Below are 18,723 nucleotides of genomic sequence, written 5' to 3' on the forward strand. Positions count from 1 at the left end.
AGGCGTTTTTCTTTTTCATGGTCAAAAAGGGATGAGCGAAATTAAAAAATTATTCGATTTTCATTTTCTATTTCATATAACAAAAAATAAAATCACTAGAAAACAGAAACGGAAAAAAGGCCTGTTTTTCATATTCTGAGACCGGATGTTGTCATGTACAGGACGGTGCTGTGGAGAAGAAACAGTAGGCTAGTAGACTGCGGTCAATCCAGCCGTGAGTCCGATCTCCGTGGTCAAATCAGCCGCACTTAAATTTAGAGTGTACAAGTATTCTCAGCATTATGGTAAATGCGGAGAAACAGCGTATTTACTTCCGGTTTTCAAAATAAAGGTATTTAGAGCCGTAAGCTATAATTAAAATATGTTACATTAAAGTGTTGTGCCCCTGATGAATAAAAAAACACTTTATATCAAGTATCTTTACTGCACCAGTGTGGAGAAATGCCAAAATAAAAGTCTCATATTTATGCCTCCAGAGATTGCATATTTGACCATATTTGAGGTACTGTAAAAACATATTGCTCAGTGTTTCCTGGCTACTGATGGTATATTTGACTTTTACACATATGAGACTACAAACATACTTAATATCAAGCATTTTTACTGTATCAATTTGGAGAAATTCAACAATAAAAGTCCATATTTGTACCTCCATGTGGTATATTTTCATATATTTGAGCTACTGTAAAAACACTTTGCTCAATAATTCCTGGCTATGGATGATATATTTGACTTCTACACATCTAAGACTGCAAGTATACTTAATATCAAGCATTTTTACTGTATCAATGTGGAGAAATTGAAGAATAAAAGTCCCATATTTATACTTCCAGATTCCATATTTTCTTATATTTGAGCTACTGTAAAAATGTAAACTGTATGTGGAACCACCTGCAACAGCTGTCACACTGAATAATATAAAAAATAATATGTGAGGAAGAGACAGTAGGTACAATGGTGTTTTGAAGTTAAAACTAATTATTTTTCCCTTTTACCTACAAATGGACACAGCAGAGCAGCAAAATAAGAAGAATGTGGACTGGCATTGCATTTTGTGTGAAAAGTAAACAAATTAGAATTGTGTAGGATTTTGTGTTAGTGTTTAGTGTTTATCTTATCAAGATGTTATTTAACATTTGTGTGAAATTTTGTCACGATTACTGCATCATTATTGAAGTATAATGAAAATGCTTCACCCATAGCCTGGAAATATTGAGCAATATGTTTTTACAGTAGCTCAGAAATATAAGAAAATATGGAATCTAGGACCGCCTTCTTTCATTTACGTAATATTAGAAAAATTAGACACATCCTATCACAGACAGATGCAGAAAAACTAATCCATGCATTTGTTAATCCGAAGGCTGGATTACTGCAACTCTTTATTATCAGGTTGCCCCAATAAGTCCATTAAAACGCTCCAATTAATTCAGAACGCTGCAGCACGAGTACTGACAGGAACTAGAAAAAGAGATCACATCTCTCCTGTACTAGCTTCTCTGCACTGGCTCCCTGTAAAATGTAGAATTGAATTTAAAATCCTCCTCCTCACCTATAAAGCTCTTCATGGTCAGGCCCCTTCATATCTTAAAGAGCTCATAGTACCCTCTTACCCCACTAGAACACTACGTTCTCTGAATGCTGGGCTACTTGTGGTTCCTATAGTCTCTAAAAGTAGAACAGGAGCCAGAGCCTTCAGTTACCAAGCTCCTCTCCTGTGGAACCAGCTTCCAGTTGTGGTTCGGGAGGCAGACACCCTCACCACATTCAAGAGTAGGCTTAAGACATTCCTCTTTGATAAAGCTTATAGTTAGGGCTGGATCAGGTGAGTCCTGAACCATCCCTTAGTTATGCTGCTATAGGCCTAGACTATCGGGGGATTTCCCATGGTGCACTGAGCTCCTCCCTTCGTCTCTCTTTATGCACTCATCCATGTCCCATTAATGCATGTTACTAACTCCACTTCTTCCCCGGAGTTCTTGTGCTTTCTCGTCTCGCAGGTTCTCATGGATCCTGGTGGAGCCTCCTGCCATGGTCCTGCTTGACTGCCATTGCCAATACTGTTGTTGCTGTGCACCTGTCTGTCTGTCTGTCTCTCGCTCTCTCTCTCTCTGCCTCTCTCTCTCGCTCTCTCTCTCTCTCACCCCAACTGGTCGAGACAGACGACCACCCACCTAGAGCCGGAGGATCTGTCCTAGGTTTCTGCCTTTTAACAGGCAGTTTTTCCTTGCCCTTGTTGCCAAGTGCTTGCTCATGGTGGTACTGTTGGGTCTCTGTAATTAATGTTAAAGAGTTCGGTCTAGACCTGCTCTATTTGAAAAGTGTCCTGAGATAACTTCTGTTATGAATTGGCGCTATACAAATAAAATTGATTTGAAATTGAATTGAATTGAATCTGGAAGTATAAATATGGGACTTTTATTCTTCAATTTCTCCAAATTGGTACAGTAAAAATGCTTGATATTAAGTATACTTGTAGTCTTAGATGTGTAGAAGTCAGATATACCATCCATAGCCAGGAATTATTGAGCAATATGTTTTTACAGTACCTCAAATATGGTCAAATATGCAATCTCTGGAGGCATACATATGAGACTTTTATTTTGGCATTTCTCCACACTGGTGCAGTAAAGATACTTGATATAAAGTGTTTTTTTATTCATCAGGGGCGCATGAAACACTTTAATGTAACATATTTTAATTATAGCTTACGGCTCTAAATACCTTTATTTTGGAAGTAAATACGCTGTTTCTCCGCATTTACCATAATGCTGAGAATACTTGTACACTAAATTTAAGTGCGGCTGATTTGACTACGGAGATCGGACTCACGGCTGGATTGACCGCAGTCTACTAGCCTACTGTTTCTTCTACACAACACCGTCCTGTTAATGACAACATCCGGTCTCAGAATATGAAAAAACAGACCTTTTTTCCGTTTCTGTTTTCTAGTGATTTTATTTTTTGTTATATGAAATAGAAAATGAAAATCGAATAATTTTTTTAATTTCGCTCATCCCTTTTTGACCATGGAAAAGAAAAACACCTTGTATTTCAATTTTAATTTTTGTATTTTAAAACGAAAATCAAATAACCACTCGTTTTCAGTTTTTTAATACCCGTTTCTGAAAGGAAAATCCAATGACCAAAACATACACGGACCCACACCCACCACCAGATAGACCATTCGAACATTTGATGATGGATTTCATAGAACTTTCGCCAGCAGAAGGGAAGAAGTACTGCTTGGTGATGGTGGACATGTGGTCAAAATGGGTTGAAGCATTCCCAGCAAGACACCAAAGCAGCCAAGTGGTAGCAAAAGCTCTGTTAACAGAAATCATTCCCAGATGGGGAATACCAACTAAACTGAGCAGCGATAATGGCACACACTTTTTCAATTCTGCAATAACCCAAATCAGTGATTTTCTTGCCATTGACCTCAGACGACATTGTGCATATCACCCTGCCAGTGGAGGTGCGGTCGAACGAGAAAATGGCACTCTGAAATCAAAACTAGCAAAATGCTGTGAGGAAACGTGGCTGCCATGGACAAAGGCCCTGCCGATTGTTCTAATGCACATAAGAATGAGAAAAAGATCCAGTGTGAACATGAGCCCCTTTGAAATTCTTTTTGGCAGACCTCCATCTCTAGGAGTGGAGCCTGTAACCAGGCCACTCCCCTCCACTGGCCTATGTGACGATGACATGTTACAATACTGCACTGTCTCTGTCTCTCTCTCTCACCCCAACTGGTCGAGGCAGACTACCACCCACCTAGAGCCGAGGGGTCTGTCCGAGGTTTCTGCCTCTTAAAAGGAAGTTTTTTCCTTAAACTATACTATAGCTGGCTGTCGTAGTGTTTTTTGCTGGAAAAACATTAACAAATATTTTCTTTGTAATGTGACTTTAGGAGCAAATAGAGCTGCAATATGATAATAAATTAACAAGTTCAAAGCAGCAGGATAATATATGACATCCAGACCGTTTGGTCAAACACACAGAGAGGGTGAACTAACGAATGTTAAAATGAAGGCTATGGCTCATCTTCATATCATGTCAGTGAAGTTACTGAGATAGCCTGTGACATAAGTGGACTGTACCAGTTAAAACTGCAGTAGGGGATGTTTATGAAAATAACTTTTTTGACACATTTCCTGAAACTCACTATATCCTGACAGTAGTACATGAGACAGATGATCTGTGGGAAACTTAGGTTCCTCTGGCTCCTCCTGCTGCTGCTAATGGCATCTGCAAGAATCCACCGGGCCTTAATAAACACAACCCATCAGAGCTGAGAAAGATTTGTTGTTGATTGTTGAGTCTGATTCTCAGGTCGACAAATACAGAAGGTCAGTCAGCCAGCATCAGTGTTTGACCTCCCTGATGCTCTTGTGTCTGGATAGAAGCAAATCTCTGCAACCAGGTACCATCATCTTGGCTGATTTCTGGGCACATTAATGTGTTTTTAATGACAGGCTTAACTATTAGAATGTGGGTGGGATGTTTGGGTGTCCACATACTTTTGGTCATACATATAGACTGCAGACTACATTATACTGACTGTTGAATGTGAGCATAGGTTCAGTGTGGGTTATGTTAACATGTAAAACACAGAGCACAGAAAGTCCCATCAGGTGTTTTATTAAAAAGTATATACAGATTATTTACTCCATATGTACACGTGAAGACAGTTTAAGTTAAGAGAACGCAAACAGAAGACTGGCCACTGACAACATTTTGATCACTTATTGTATTTACATGATAAAGGTAATCAGAATCAGAATCAGACATACTTTAATAATCCCAGGGGGAAATTACTTTTGTTACATACTCCATATGAAATAGACATACATATATTAATAATATATATATAGTTTAATTTAAAGTCCCACTTTCTAATGTGCAAAAATGGCAAGTGTAAAGTGGTCGCAGGCTTCCTCTTCACCAGAGGCACATAGCAGGATGTTGGGTTTGCAGAGGGAGGGATGTACGACACCAATGATGACGTGTGGGATCTCTCTCGGTAGATGATATGGACAACAGCAGTATTTGACTTCCTCTTCAGTGCACAGACTTACAGCCTGGATGTTGTGTAGAGTCTTGTTGAGCTTGAAACCGTCGTTGTGCTCACGGCTCCATTCTTCTTCTGCCTGAATCAACATATGACACTATTAGTAAAAAGCACTGCAGATCTGAATCAGTGACAGTATTCACTGTGTTATGTTGTCTGTAGTTGGTGCAGTTCAGCTGATCTTACTTGTTCATGTTATTCAGAATGAGTTTTCCAAGTTTAGACTTTGGATCCACACATTTGTCCTTATTTGCTGTTGTTGTAATACTGAGAGAGAAGAAAGAGCTTTGTTAGAGAGAAGCTGGACAATGACATGTCAGTAAATGTGACTTAATCCAGCTCATATACTCACATAATCTCTGTATGTGGACAGAAGATATTTGGGAGGTGTACAGCCCGTACTGCCTTGATGGACTGTGGCCTGATGTGCTCGATGTAACCATCTAAACACTTGCACTTATTAGATCTGTTGGCTGGTAGCCCTGTGGGAAGAAAGACACAACCTTATTATCTGTTGGTCATCTTTCAAATCAGTGCGCAGACTTCAGAATGAACATGTATCAGTGTTTTATGAGAGGCAGGCTGCTCTGGAGGCAGAACTATTGTCACTGGTTGAATTCAACTTCAGTGGACAGAGATAAAAGGTTAGACGTAAATGTAACAAAGCCTCTTGCTTATAACTGAAAAAAGGTATTCTGGAGTATATGTAATAATTTTCTTGGTATTACAATAGTGTGCTATTTGGTTTCTGTAATTTCCTCAGATCTAAAGACAAACTTTAATGATATTATTAGCCAAATATCATACATTTTAAAGTCAACAATATTGACTATAGAATATTCATTTGTTTAAATCAACAGTCCCCCAGCTGTCTCTTCTTTTTGTCTTTATCACTGTTTAAATCAATGTCATGGACTATTTACCTTCATTTTTATTTATTCAAACTCAGCAAAACAGTCCATATGAACATACAGTGAGAGGAAAGGTGAGCATATTGAGATTGAAGATAACAACAACAACATAATCACAGAACACTAAACTGTTGACAGTACCTTGTGCACTGAAGACAAACAGGCAGGTGAGAAAGGCAATGGCAGCTGGATTCATGGTTGTGGCTGTAGACAGGTTCTGGCTCACTCTCCTCTGTGTCTTTCTTCAGGCTGGACTCCTGATGGTGTACAGCAACAAGAGATCACTCTCTCTTTTATACTCTGAGCCCACACACTGACACAGGGCTGCTGTGCAATGTGACACAATAGTTTCACTTTCCAGTAAACTTTCACACTATTCGTCCCTTCCTTTTTCTTCTGACAAGCCGGTTTCTTGGAAACACAAGTTCTTCTTCTGCAGAAGCTTTGGATAAGACAGTCAGTTGTGATATTGTATATATTGGCATGCATGGCTCAGAGGAAGTTTTCCAAATGTAAAACCTTCATGGATCAAATATTCATAGTAGAGTCATAATTGACCTTGTTTGCAGTTTGAAGTGTCAACTGCTTTACAGACAGTCTGTTTTATAATGGTGGTCTATGGGGGAAATGCTTTATGGGCTGCAGGGAAATTGTAGAAACAGAGACACTTCCCCTGCAGAAGCTTTGGCTCAAAGAATCATTTATTCTACAGAATGGCTTCTGTGTTATATTGTATTGGCCTACATGAGGGCAGAGGATGCAATTTCATTGTATTTGCAGAGATTATTATTTTTCACATTTTGCAACACATTTCTGATTTTTGAAAATTCATGAAAATGGGCAAAGACATCAGAACCAGTGAAAATTGGTCTCTATGGCAACCCCAAACACACGCCAGTGTTGGGATAAAGTTGCTTTGATATTCACAAAATGTTGGTGGGATCGAATGGGATTGAAATACGTCTATTATTAGGAACTTATTTACATTTTTCTTACGAGAGTTTGCCAGAAAGGAAGTCATCCATTTTGGATTTTGTGCATGAATTTTAATTTTCGAAACACGTTTGAGGCCTTCAGGATTTTCAAAACCTCATGGGAAACTTGCACTCATGTTTGAACTGGTGAATATTTATATTTTGCAGATATTGCAGTTGGGTTTGAGGAATGGCACGTCGGCTCCATAGCGCCCCCTAGACTGTTAACCTTTAAATACACGTTTGACGCACTGAGACTCACGTAATCTGGTATAAACATCAAGAGTGGCAAGAATTCCTATCTGATATTGGTCTTGGGCAAAGATTTGGCAAAATGGCTCGATAGCACCCCCTATACAATTTCAACTTAGTATCTCAAGCTGTAGATGTACTAAATTTGGTGGGCACATTAATCATTTCCAGACAAATAAAATAGCCTTTACAGGAAAGAAATTACAGGGAAGGATTAAAAGATTAGCACAACTCTGTGTAGCAGAAATATGTTTTTCTGCCTCCCTCTCCTGTTAATCAACTCACAACCCTCAGATCAGGACACAAAGGTTGCAATCCTTTTAAGACAAAGAAAAACAGCCCAAGATCATAAATACAGGGATCATATTGTGACACAGCTAGAACTGTATTATATCATATATTAACATAAATACAGCTCGATATAGTAATCAGATATTGATGAAGTTGGCTTCAAACCAAGTGAAGATGAATTATTTCTCCGTTTAACCAAGTCAGTGGAAAATAATCCAATTTGTGCTGAATGGGCTTAATGAATGCAGTTATTTCAGTTTCAGTTTTGAATGTCTTCCCTTGATATTTCCTCTTCTGTGTTTGTGTGTGATTTGAAGGAAATCCCCCAAATCAGACATGACTTGCTCAACAGGACGTTGTAAACATAGACACGTGTGTGGATGAGTGTGAGTCCCATTTGTGATGCAACAGCCCGGATGATGTCACAGCCTCTAACAGCCACCATACTGGTGTTCAGAAAACATGCTGTTCTCAGTGTAAATGCTTTAAAACTGACTGCTGGTGTAGCTAGTCTCATGTGAGGTAGTCTTATAGTAAATTTGCACTACGCTTTTGTTCATGCTGTGTAAAAACACAGCATGAACAGAAGATGCACCAAACCATTGCGGAATGGTTAAACTTGGAGCCCACTGAGTTTCCAAGGCTTTGCAGTGATCATGTTATAAATGATGACTTTCATCAGTTATACAGTGTGTGTGTGTGTAAGGGTGCATTGTATTGCTTATTATAGTATAGTCCAGTTTTACTTCTGGAGGCATGTTCTGAATTAACTTTACTTATGTAATGCAGTGCCAGCATGTGTTCCCTTTTTAATTTCTTTAGCAATGCCCTTAAGATTTCCTGAGAAACTTGATGTGAAACTAATAGTTTGAGGGAAAGTCCCTGCCTCAATGTGCACCCTAACCCCTCTGCACTGACACCTTACAGTATAGGTTATGTAGATAATCATGTGAACTCATTGGCAAAAACAAGTGAAAGTCAAAACCAGATCGAAACAGGCAAACTTCCCCAAAAAGGGGTTTGGCACAGAGGCAGAAGTCCAAAGAGCAGGCAGGGGATCATGCAGGATAGAGACAAGAGCTGATACCACTGTACAGAGGAGCACAATCAAATGCCTCAATGTCCGGACATCACAGCACTTGCTCACTTGCTGGTTTAACAGGCACATTCATGGTGTTACACCATATTACATGTCCATACGAAGCTTCCTGTTGCACGGATGCTCTCAGACTTCTCACAGTTGAGTAAGTCAACAATGTGCAGAGTGCATGAGCTGAAACCTGCGCAAGTGCATTATGCAAACTGAGTAAACCACAGTCCTTTAAAGTAGCTGTAATTAAACCCCTTCCTAAAAAGGCCACTCTTGACCCAAGGGTTTTAGCCAACTATAGACCGATTTCTAACCTACCCTTCCTCTTTAAGATTCTGGAGAAAGTAGTCGCCAAACAGTTGTGTGACTTTCTACATAGCAATAACTTATTTGAGGATTTTCAGTCAGGATTTAGAGTTCATCACAGCACAGAGAAAGCTCTGGATAAAGTTAATAATGACCTTCTGATTGCTTCCGACAGTGGACTTGTGTCTGTACTTGTATTATTAGATCTTAGTGCTGCATTTGACACCATTGACCATAATATTCTTTTACAGAGACTTGAGCATCTAATTGGCATCAAAGGAACCACACTAAGCTGGTGTAAGTCATACTTATCAGATCGTTCTCAGTTTGCACACGTTAACGATGAATCCTCCATAAATACTAAAGTTAGTCATGGAGTTCAATAAGGTTCTGTATTTGGACCAATTCTATTCACTTTATATATGCTTCCCTTAGGCAATATTATTAGGAATCATTCCATTAACTTTCACTTTTATGCAGATGATACCCAGTTATACCTGTCGATCAAGCCCGATGAAATTAATCAGTTATCTAAGTTACAAATATGTCTTAAGGACATACAAACCTGGATGAGCTGCAATTTTCTGATGCTAAACTCAGAAAAAAACTAAATTCTTGTAGATATAAATACTAAGATATAGTTACTCTAGATTACCTTGGCCTCTAGCACCACTGTCAGGAATCTTGGAGTTATCTTTGATCAGGACTTCTCCTTTAATTCCCACATAAAGCAAACCTCTAGGACTGCCTTTTTTAATCTACGTAATATTACAAAAATTAGACACTTCTAGGCTGGATTACTGCAATTCCTTATTATCAGGTTGCCCCAATAAGTCCATTAAGACGCTCCAATTAATTCAGAATGCTGCAGCACGAGTACTGACAGGAACTATGAAAAGAGATCACATCTCTCCTGTTCTAGCTTCTCTGCACTGGCTCCCTGTAAAATTCAGAATAGAATTTAAAATCCTCTTCCTCACCTATAAAGCTCTTTATGGTCAGGCCCCTTCATATCTTAAAGAGCTCATAGTACCCTATTACCCCTCTAGAACACTGTGTTCTCTGAATGCAGGGCTACTTGTGGTTCCAATAGTATCTAAAAGTAGAACAGGAGCCAGAGCCTTCAGTTACCAAGCTCCTCTCCTGTGGAACCAGCTTCCAGTTGTGGTTCGGGAGGCAGACACCCTCTCCACATTTAAGAGTAGGCTTAAGACATTCCTCTTTGATAAAGCTTATAGTTAGGTCTGACTCGGGTGAGTCCTCAACCATCCCTTAGTTATGCTGCTATAGGCCTAGACTATCGGGGGAATTTCCCCTGATGCACTGAGCTCCTCTCTTCCTCTTTCTCTCTTTCTGCACACAATCATTCCCTATTAATGCATGTTACTAACTTCACTTTTTCTCCGGAGTTCTTGTGTTTTCTCATCTCGCAGGTTCTCATGGATCCTGGTGGAGCCTCCTGCCATGGTCCTGCTTGCCTCCCATTGCTAATATCACTGATATTAGTGTTATATTATTATTATCACTATTGTTAGTAGTACAGTTACTATTATTACTATAATCACTGCTCATTGTCCCCCATCGTTGTTGTTGTTGTCGTCATCATCTTCTTCATGTTCATCATCATCATCAGTCACTACTATTAGTGTAGTTGTTGCTACTGTTGTTGCTGTGCACGTTTGTCTCTGTCCTTCTGTTGTTACCTCTGTTCTGTCTCTCTTTCTGTCTCTCTCTGTCTCTCTCTCTCACCCCAACTGGTCGAGGCAGACTACCACCCACCTAGAGCCGAGGGGTCTGTCCGAGGTTTCTGCCTCTTAAAAGGAAGTTTTTCCTTAAACTATACTATAGCTGGCTGTCGTAGTGTTTCTTGCTGGAAAAACATTAACAAATATTTTCTTTGTAATGTGACTCTAGGAGCAAATAGAGCTGCAATATGATAATAAATTAACAAGTTCAAAGCAGCAGGATAATATATGACATCCAGACCGTTTGGTCAAACACACAGAGAGGGTGAACTAACGAATGTTAAAATGAAGGCTATGGCTCATCTTCACATCATGTCAGTGAAGTTACTGAGATAGCCTGTGACATAAGTGGACTGTACCAGTTAAAACTGCAGTAGGGGACGTCTATGAAAATAACTTTTTTGACACATTTCCTGAAACTCACTATATCCTGACAGTAGTACATGAGACAGATGATCTGTGAGAAACTTTGGTTCCTCTGGCTCCTCCTGCTGCTGCTAATGGCATCTGCAAGAATCCACCGGGCCTTAATAAACACAACCCATCAGAGCTGAGAAAGATTTGTTGTTGATTGTTGAGTCTGATTCTCAGGTCGACAAATACAGAAGGTCAGTCAGCCAGCATCAGTGTTTGACCTCCCTGATGCTCTTGTGTCTGGATAGAAGCAAATCTCTGCAACCAGGTACCATCATCTTGGCTGATTTCTGGGCACATTAATGTGTTTTTAATGACAGGCTTAACTATTAGAATGTGGGTGGGATGTTTGGGTGTCCACATACTTTTGGTCATACATATAGACTGCAGACTACATTATACTGACTGTTGAATGTGAGCATAGGTTCAGTGTGGGTTATGTTAACATGTAAAACACAGAGCACAGAAAGTCCCATCAGGTGTTTTATTAAAAAGTATATACAGATTATTTACTCCATATGTACACGTGTAGACAGTTTAAGTTAAGAGAACACAAACAGAAGACTGGCCACTGACAACATTTTGATCACTTATTGTATTTACATGATAAAGGTAATCAGAATCAGACATACTTTAATAATCCCAGGGGGAAATTACTTTTGTTACATACTCCATATGAAATAGACATACATATATTAATAATATATATATAGTTTAATTTAAAGTCCCACTTTCTAATGTGCAAAAATGGCAAGTGTAAAGTGGTCGCCGGCTTCCTCTTCACCAGAGGCACATAGCAGGATGTTGGGTTTGCAGAGGGAGGGATGTACGACACCGATGATGACGTGCGGGATCTCTCTCGGTAGATGATATGGACGGAGTCCAACGGTGATGAACAACTCCTTCTATGACAACAGCAGTATTTGACTTCCTCTTCAGTGCAGAGACTTACAGCCTGGATGTTGTGTAGAGTCTTGTTGAGCTTGAAGCCGTCGTTGTGCTCATGGCTCCATTCTTCTTCTGCCTGAATCAACATATGACACTATTAGTAAAAAGCACTGCAGATCTGAATCAGTGACAGTATTCACTGTGTTATTTTGTCTGTAGTTGGTGCAGTTCAGCTGATCTTACTTGTTCATGTTATTCAGAATGAGTTTTCCGATTTTAGACTTTGGATCCACACATTTGTCCTTATTTGCTGTTGTTGTAATACTGGGAGAGAAGAAAGAGCTTTGTTAGAGAGAAGCTGGACAATGACATGTCAGTAAATGTGACTTAATCCAGCTCATATACTCACATAATCTCTGTATGTAGACAGAAGATATTTGGGAGGTGTACAGCCCGTACTGCCTTGATGGACTGTGGCCTGATGTGTTCGATGTAACCGTCTAAACACTTGCACTTATTAGATCTGTTGGCTGGTAGCCCTGTGGGAAGAAAGACACAACCTTATTATCTGTTGGTCATCTTTCAAATCAGTGCGCAGACTTCAGAATGAACATGTATCAGTGTTTTATGAGAGGCAGGCTGGTCTGGAGGCAGAACTATTGTCACTGGTTGAATTCAACTTCAGTGGACAGAGATAAAAGTTAGACGTAATTTTGTAACAAAGCCTCTTGCTTATAACTGAAAAAAGGTATTCTGGAGTATATGTAATAATTTTCTTGGTATTACAATAGTGTGCTATTTGGTTTCTGTAATTTCCTCAGATCTAAAGACAAACTTTAATGATTTTATTAGCCAAATATCATACATTTTAAAGTCAACAATATTGACTATTGAATGTTCATTTGTTTAAATCAACAGTCCCCCAGCTGTCTCTTCTTTTTGTCTCTATCACTGTTTAAATCAATGTCATGGACTATTTACCTTCATTTTTATTTATTCAAACTCAGCAAAACAGTCCATATGAACATACAGTGAGAGGAAAGGTGAGCATATTGAGATTGAAGATAACAACAACAACATAATCACAGAACACTAAACTGTTGACAGTACCTTGTGCACTGAAGACAAACAGGCAGGTGAGAAAGGCAATGGCAGCTGGATTCATGGTTGTGGCTGTAGACAGGTTCTGGCTCACTCTCCTCTGTGTCTTTCTTCAGGCTGGACTCCTGATGGTGTACAGCAACAAGGGATCACTCTCTCTTTTATACTCTGAGCCCACACACTGACACAGGGCTGCTGTGCAATGTGACACAATAGTTTCACTTTCCAGTAAACTTTCACACTATTCGTCCCTTCCTTTTTCTTCCGACAAGCCGGTTTCTTGGAAACACAAGTTCTTCTTCTGCAGAAGCTTTGGATAAGACAGTCAGTTGTGATATTGTATATATTGGCATGCATGGCTCAAAGGAAGTTTTCCAAATGTAAAACCTTCATGGATCAAATATTCATAGTAGAGTCATAATTGACCTTGTTTGCAGTTTGAAGTGTCAACTGCTTTACAGACAGTCTGTTTTATAATGGTGGTCTATGGGGGAAATGCTTTATGGGCTGCAGGGAAATTGTAGAAACAGAGACACTTCTCCTGCAAAAGCTTTGGCTCAAAGAATCATTTATTCTACAGAATGGCTTCTGTGTTATATTGTATTGGCCTACATGAGGGCAGAGGATGCAATTTCATTGTATTTGCAGAGATTATTATTTTTCACATTTTGCAACACATTTCTGATTTTTGAAAATTGAATTTTAATTTTCGAAACACGTTTGAGGCCTTCAGGATTTTCAAAACCTCATGGGAAACTTGCACTCATGTTTGAACTGGTGAATATTTATATTTTGCAGATATTGCAGTTGGGTTTAAGGAATGGCACCTCGGCTCCATAGCGCCCCCTAGACTGTTAACCTTTAAATACATGTTTGATGCACTGAGACTCACGTAATCTGGTATAAACATCAAGAGTGGCAAGAATTCCTATTGTATAGGTTATGTACATAATCATGTGAACTCATTGGCTAAAACAAGTGAAAGTCAAAACCAGATCGAAACAGGCAAACTTCCCCATTGGGCAAAGATTTGGCAAAATGGCTCGATAGCACCCCCTATACAATTTCAACTTAGTATCTCTCGCGGTAGATGTACTAAATTTGGTGGGCACATTAATCATTTCCAGACAAATAAAATAGCCTTTACAGGAAAGAAATTACAGGGAAGGATTAAAAGATCAGCACAACTCTGTGTAGCAGAAATATGTTTTTCTGCCTCCCTCTCCAGATCAGGACACAAAGGTTGCAATCCTTTTAAGATAAAGAAAAACAGCCCAAGATCATAAATACAGGGATCATATTGTGACACAGCTAGAACTGTATTATATCATATATTAACATAAATACAGCTCGATATAGTAATCAGATATTGCTGAAGTTGGCTTCAAACCAAGTGAAGGTGAATTATTTCTCCGTTTAACCAAGTCAGTGGAAAATAATCTAATTTGTGCTGAATGGGCTTAATGAATGCAGTTATTTCAGTTTCAGTTTTGAATGTCTTCCCTTGATATTTCCTCTTCTGTGTTTGTGTGTGATTTAAAGGAAATCCCCCAAATCAGACATGACTTGCTCAAAAGGCCTAGGCTGGATTGCTGCAATTCCTTATTATCAGGTTGCCCAATAAGTCCATTAAGACGCTCCAATTAATTCAGAATGCTGCAGCACGAGTACTGACAAGAACTATGAAAAGAGATCACATCTCTCCTGTTCTAGCTTCTTTGCACTGGCTCCCTGTAAAATTCAGAATAAAATTTAAAATCCTCTTCCTCACCTGCAAAGCTCTTTATGGTCAGGCCCCTTCATATCTTAAAGATCCAGATCATAGTTATTCTGCTATAGGCCTAGACTATCAGGGAATTTCCCATGATGCAATGAGCTCCTCTCTTCCTCTTTCTCTCTTTCTGCACACATTCATGCCCTATTAATGCATGTTACTAACTTCACTTTTTCTGGTAGATTCAGTTTCTTTGTTTCAGCCACTGCAGATGCCCAACCTCCCCCTTCCTAGCACAAGATGCCAGGTCCTTTTGTGTTTTGTAGATTGTGATGTCTGGACTTGGCTTTGCACCTCAATGCAAGATCCTGCAGGACACCTCATATGTAAAACACACCAGCAGGGGGGTCGGCCCTGATGTCTGCAGTGGGCAGAGGGGTGGGAAAGCACTTCCTGGAGGGCCAGACCCCTACAGCAGACAAAGGGGTGTGAAAGAGGTGGTCCTCAGGTATAAATGTGTAGATATCCCCATGTTCGGGGTCTTTCTTCATCTTTGACCACTCGCATGTTGATTGACCTTTTCTTTGCAAAGAAAATAAACTTGTCGGCCGGCAGAAGTTCTCTATTTCATTCTTCACCAGCAGCAGAGAAATTGCCACAACAATTTGATGTCAGAAGTGGGATCCCTCGAGCGATCATCTGGGACGGGACGCGGACAGTGACAGGCCACCCTGGAAGAAAAACGTTTCAGCCTCCAACCTCAAAATCCTCTTCTGAGAAGGGAGGACTGACCGCAAACGCCCCAGATCGTCGCCGCTGGGATTTACACAAACGCAATTCAACGAAATTCATCTGGTGAGCACTGAAATATTGACATTTCAATTTCTTTTCTTTAAATTTTGGGTTTAAAATTGGCTAAATATTTCCGTTTCTCACATATCCACAATCGATCTGCTTTTTGTTACTTATAGCCTTAAACGAAGTAACCAGGTCTTTGTTGCTTGTTCCTTAAAAGCAATCAGGTTTTTAAATCACTTGTAACCATAAACAAAGTGATTTGCTTTTTTTTCACTTGTAGCACAGACAAAGTGATCAGGTCTTTGTTGCCTTAAACAGGTCTTTGTTGCTTGTTCCTTAAACGAAGTAACCAGGTCTTTATCACTTGTATCCTTAAACGAAGTGACCCTTTACAGATACGTCTTTACTGTAATAGTTGTGCACGACCTCCATTTGGAATGGGGAGTAAAAGCTCTGCCGAGGTTGGACCTCCGGAGGGGGCGATTGTGGATGTTATGAGAAGGAAATATGGGGATAAAAGTTTAAAATATTTAAATGTCTGGACAGCTGAGTTTGGATTCCCAATAGGGGGATCCCTCAGTTTAAAAAACATATCGATATTAGAAGAAAAACTGAAGGGAAAAGAACAAAAAATGAGAAGGAAAAATAAGGTTTCTGTAAGAAAATTAGAAAATATGGAAGGTCAAAGAGAATGTTTTCAGATGTGGAAAGGGGAAGCAGAGACACGAGATAGGAAAACAATGCTGAAACAACTCCCTTTTCCATGTGAAAAAGTTGAAACCAATGAAAAGCAAATTTCACACACACAAAGAACACCAGACTCGCAGACTTCTTCTTTGTTTCCACAGTTGGCGGTTTTGAAGCTGGATCCAGACCTTGACGGCAACCCACCTATTCATCCTTCAGTTCCACCACCATACAACACAGTGACACCCAGCAAAAGAAGGGAAGCAGACTCCGCCATGCTACAACAAAAAACAAGTTCAGGAGCAGCTCATTGTGCCCCTGATGTGTCCGTTCCACCACAGAACCCTACAACCAACCCCCCTTCTCCAATAGCACATAGACTGCGTTATCCAAATCAAGATGCAGCCTTCAACATACCCATGGTTAAAGTATCAGGACCAGGAGGTGCAACGTTGGTTTTCCGCCCATGGACTTCTGCTGACATCACAGCAGCCTCACAACATCTGCCCAACCCCACAACATCAGGTAAAATGTTTGCTGAGCAATTCTCCACATTTTGCCAAGAATTCAAACCCACCATAAATGAACTAAAAAGACTCCTGATCACCAAGATGAAACCCACAGATTGGCAAAAAATAGCTGGGAAATTCCCACATGCTGACATCCATTGTAAGCACATCACCTGGGAACATGAGTCTAATGCCCATTATAGAGATGTTGTCCGCCTTCTCTGTGATGCATTCACTCAAGCTTTTCCTGTAAAAGTTAACATGGAGAAAATCACTGCCTGCAAGCAGAAGGATGATGAAAACCCTGATGAATATCTCACTCGCCTGACAGAGGTATTCAACACCTACAGTGGCCTTCAACCACCTGATGGATTAAACAATATTCCAGATGTGTGGGAAATTCATCTTTGTAACTGTTTCTTAAAAGGACTAAAACCAGACATTGCCTCCGCTGTTAAAAGTTCCTGCATTGGATGGGATGATGCACGCCTGTCCGAACTTCGCAGACACGCCATACATGCCCATCTCAAAGAAAAAGAAGAAACAACACAGAAAGAGCTTCACATGGCAGCAATAACCATGTATAACACAATCCGAGAACATGGACAACCAGATCATACACATAGAGGAAAAGATAACCGACACAGGCACTGGAAAGATAAAATTGCAAAGGATGTTTGTTTCCTGTGTGGTCAACATGGACATTGGAAACGCGAGTGTCACAAAAATACCTCATCGACCCCGGTGGACAAGTCGGACTGAAATGGGAAAGGGTTGTCAGAGAGGGATGGACTCCTGCTGACAAGCCAAACCAACTCGTGAGATCAGAAGAAGGTACTGCACCACACTCACACACACATACTGAGCAGATTAATACACAATCTATAGAGAATTCAGACAACAGATATACAATTGCTCTAACATATGTTCAGTACACATCTGATCATTTCAAGAGGTTTCCACAACATACATTGACCATTGCAGAACAAAATGTTGCATTCTTAGTTGACTCAGGAGCCACACATTCTGTGATAAAAGCTTTAGAACTCACTACAAAACCAAAAATGAGTGGAGATTATGTGTACTCTGTTGGTTCATCAGGTCAAACAGTTAGAGAGAACATTACTGTCCCACTCAAATGTGCGGATGGGCCAGATATAAGCTTCAAACATGCATTCTTGCTCTCAAAAGTCTGTCCCATTAACCTGATGGGCAGGGACTTGATGTGCAAATTAGGCCTTTGTCTGATCTCAACCCCAGAAGCTGTCAAAGTTCACAGACTATCCGATCTGGAGCCAAATTTTTCACACTCTTTTATTCACCACATCCCAGACTTTAGACCTTGCAAGACTCAATATCCACTTAAACAAGAAGCCATCGATGGTATAACACCAGTCTTTGAGTCTCTTAAAGCAGCAGGAGTAATTATTCCCTGTGATGATTCTCCAGTGTGCACACCTTTGTTTCCTGTCAAGAAAATCAGAGATAAGGATCAACCAACGGAATGGTGTTTTGTTCAGGATCTGCAAGCAGTAAACACAGCAGTCCAACCCAGAGCACCAAATGCTCCAAATCCTTATACCATCTTGTCTCAGGTTCCACCTAATGCAAAATTCTTTTCAGTGGTGGATCTTTCTAATGCTTTCTTCAGCGTTCCAGTTCATCCAAAAAGTCAATTCTGGTTTGCTTTCAACTTCAATGGGCAAGGCTACACATTCACTCGCCTATGCCAGACACAGAAAGAAGCAGTGTGGCGGGGACCCAATAACAAACCCTGCCTGCCCCAACATTTCTTTCCTCACTTTGCAAAATTGACACATGGATTGGACCATGTGTCAAAAGGGATTGGATGGGGTTGGATGCCATAACTCAACACTGGTTCACCAAAGGTTTTTCAGTTCATGCGCAGAAGTTTTGTCAATCGTGTATGGTTTGTGCAACACATAACGCAGGTAAAACCAAAACAATC

The 18,723-nt window shown here is 40.1% G+C and overlaps 2 protein-coding genes and 1 long non-coding RNA gene across 7 annotated transcripts; 2 read left to right on the forward strand and 1 right to left on the reverse strand.

The window, feature by feature from the left end:
- Positions 1–4,628: 4,628 nt before the first annotated feature.
- LOC127360788 (C-X-C motif chemokine 9-like) lies at positions 4,629–13,224 on the reverse strand. Of its 5 annotated transcripts, none has more exons than XM_051395237.1 (4): positions 13,056–13,223; positions 5,427–5,556; positions 5,261–5,341; positions 4,629–5,153 (listed from the first exon to the last, which is right to left on the reverse strand). In XM_051395237.1, exons 1-4 carry the CDS (start codon positions 13,108–13,110, stop codon positions 5,078–5,080), a joined length of 342 nt encoding a protein of 113 aa, XP_051251197.1. In that variant the 5' UTR covers positions 13,111–13,223; the 3' UTR covers positions 4,629–5,077. The 5 variants fall into 5 exon arrangements, with proteins under 5 accessions (XP_051251197.1, XP_051251199.1, XP_051251196.1 ...); XM_051395239.1 differs by having other exon boundaries at positions 5,427–5,547; positions 13,056–13,196; XM_051395236.1 differs by lacking the exon at positions 13,056–13,223 and adding an exon at positions 6,127–6,294.
- On the forward strand, positions 4,640–11,937 carry LOC127360790 (uncharacterized). Its single transcript, XR_007883920.1, has 2 exons — positions 4,640–4,770; positions 11,670–11,937. It is a non-coding gene; the product is annotated as an uncharacterized LOC127360790 (long non-coding RNA).
- A 1,944-nt stretch (positions 13,225–15,168) lies between the features above and the next one.
- Positions 15,169–17,516, forward strand: LOC127360787 (uncharacterized). The gene is made up of 2 exons (XM_051395235.1): positions 15,169–15,268; positions 15,402–17,516. Exon 2 carries the CDS (start codon positions 15,996–15,998, stop codon positions 17,514–17,516), a length of 1,521 nt encoding a protein of 506 aa, XP_051251195.1. The 5' UTR covers positions 15,169–15,268; positions 15,402–15,995.
- The last annotated feature ends 1,207 nt before the right edge of the window (positions 17,517–18,723 follow it).

This window comes from Dicentrarchus labrax, unplaced genomic scaffold (assembly GCF_905237075.1).
Source record: "Dicentrarchus labrax unplaced genomic scaffold, dlabrax2021, whole genome shotgun sequence".
Taxonomy (NCBI): Eukaryota; Metazoa; Chordata; class Actinopteri; family Moronidae; genus Dicentrarchus; species Dicentrarchus labrax.

Bases quoted from the DNA above. Each gene is read 5' to 3' on its own strand.
- LOC127360788 (XM_051395237.1), bottom strand. From the start codon at position 13,110: ATGAATCCAGCTGCCATTGCCTTTCTCACCTGCCTGTTTGTCTTCAGT. The intron at 5,557-13,055 runs GTACTGTCAACA...TTCTTCCCACAG, and splicing joins GTTTGTCTTCAGTGCACAAG to GGCTACCAGCCAACAGATCT. The intron at 5,154-5,260 runs GTAAGATCAGCT...ATGTTGATTCAG, and splicing joins ATTCTGAATAACATGAACAA to GCAGAAGAAGAATGGAGCCG.
- LOC127360787 (XM_051395235.1), top strand. From the start codon at position 15,996: ATGGGGAGTAAAAGCTCTGCCGAGGTTGGACCTCCGGAGGGGGCGATT.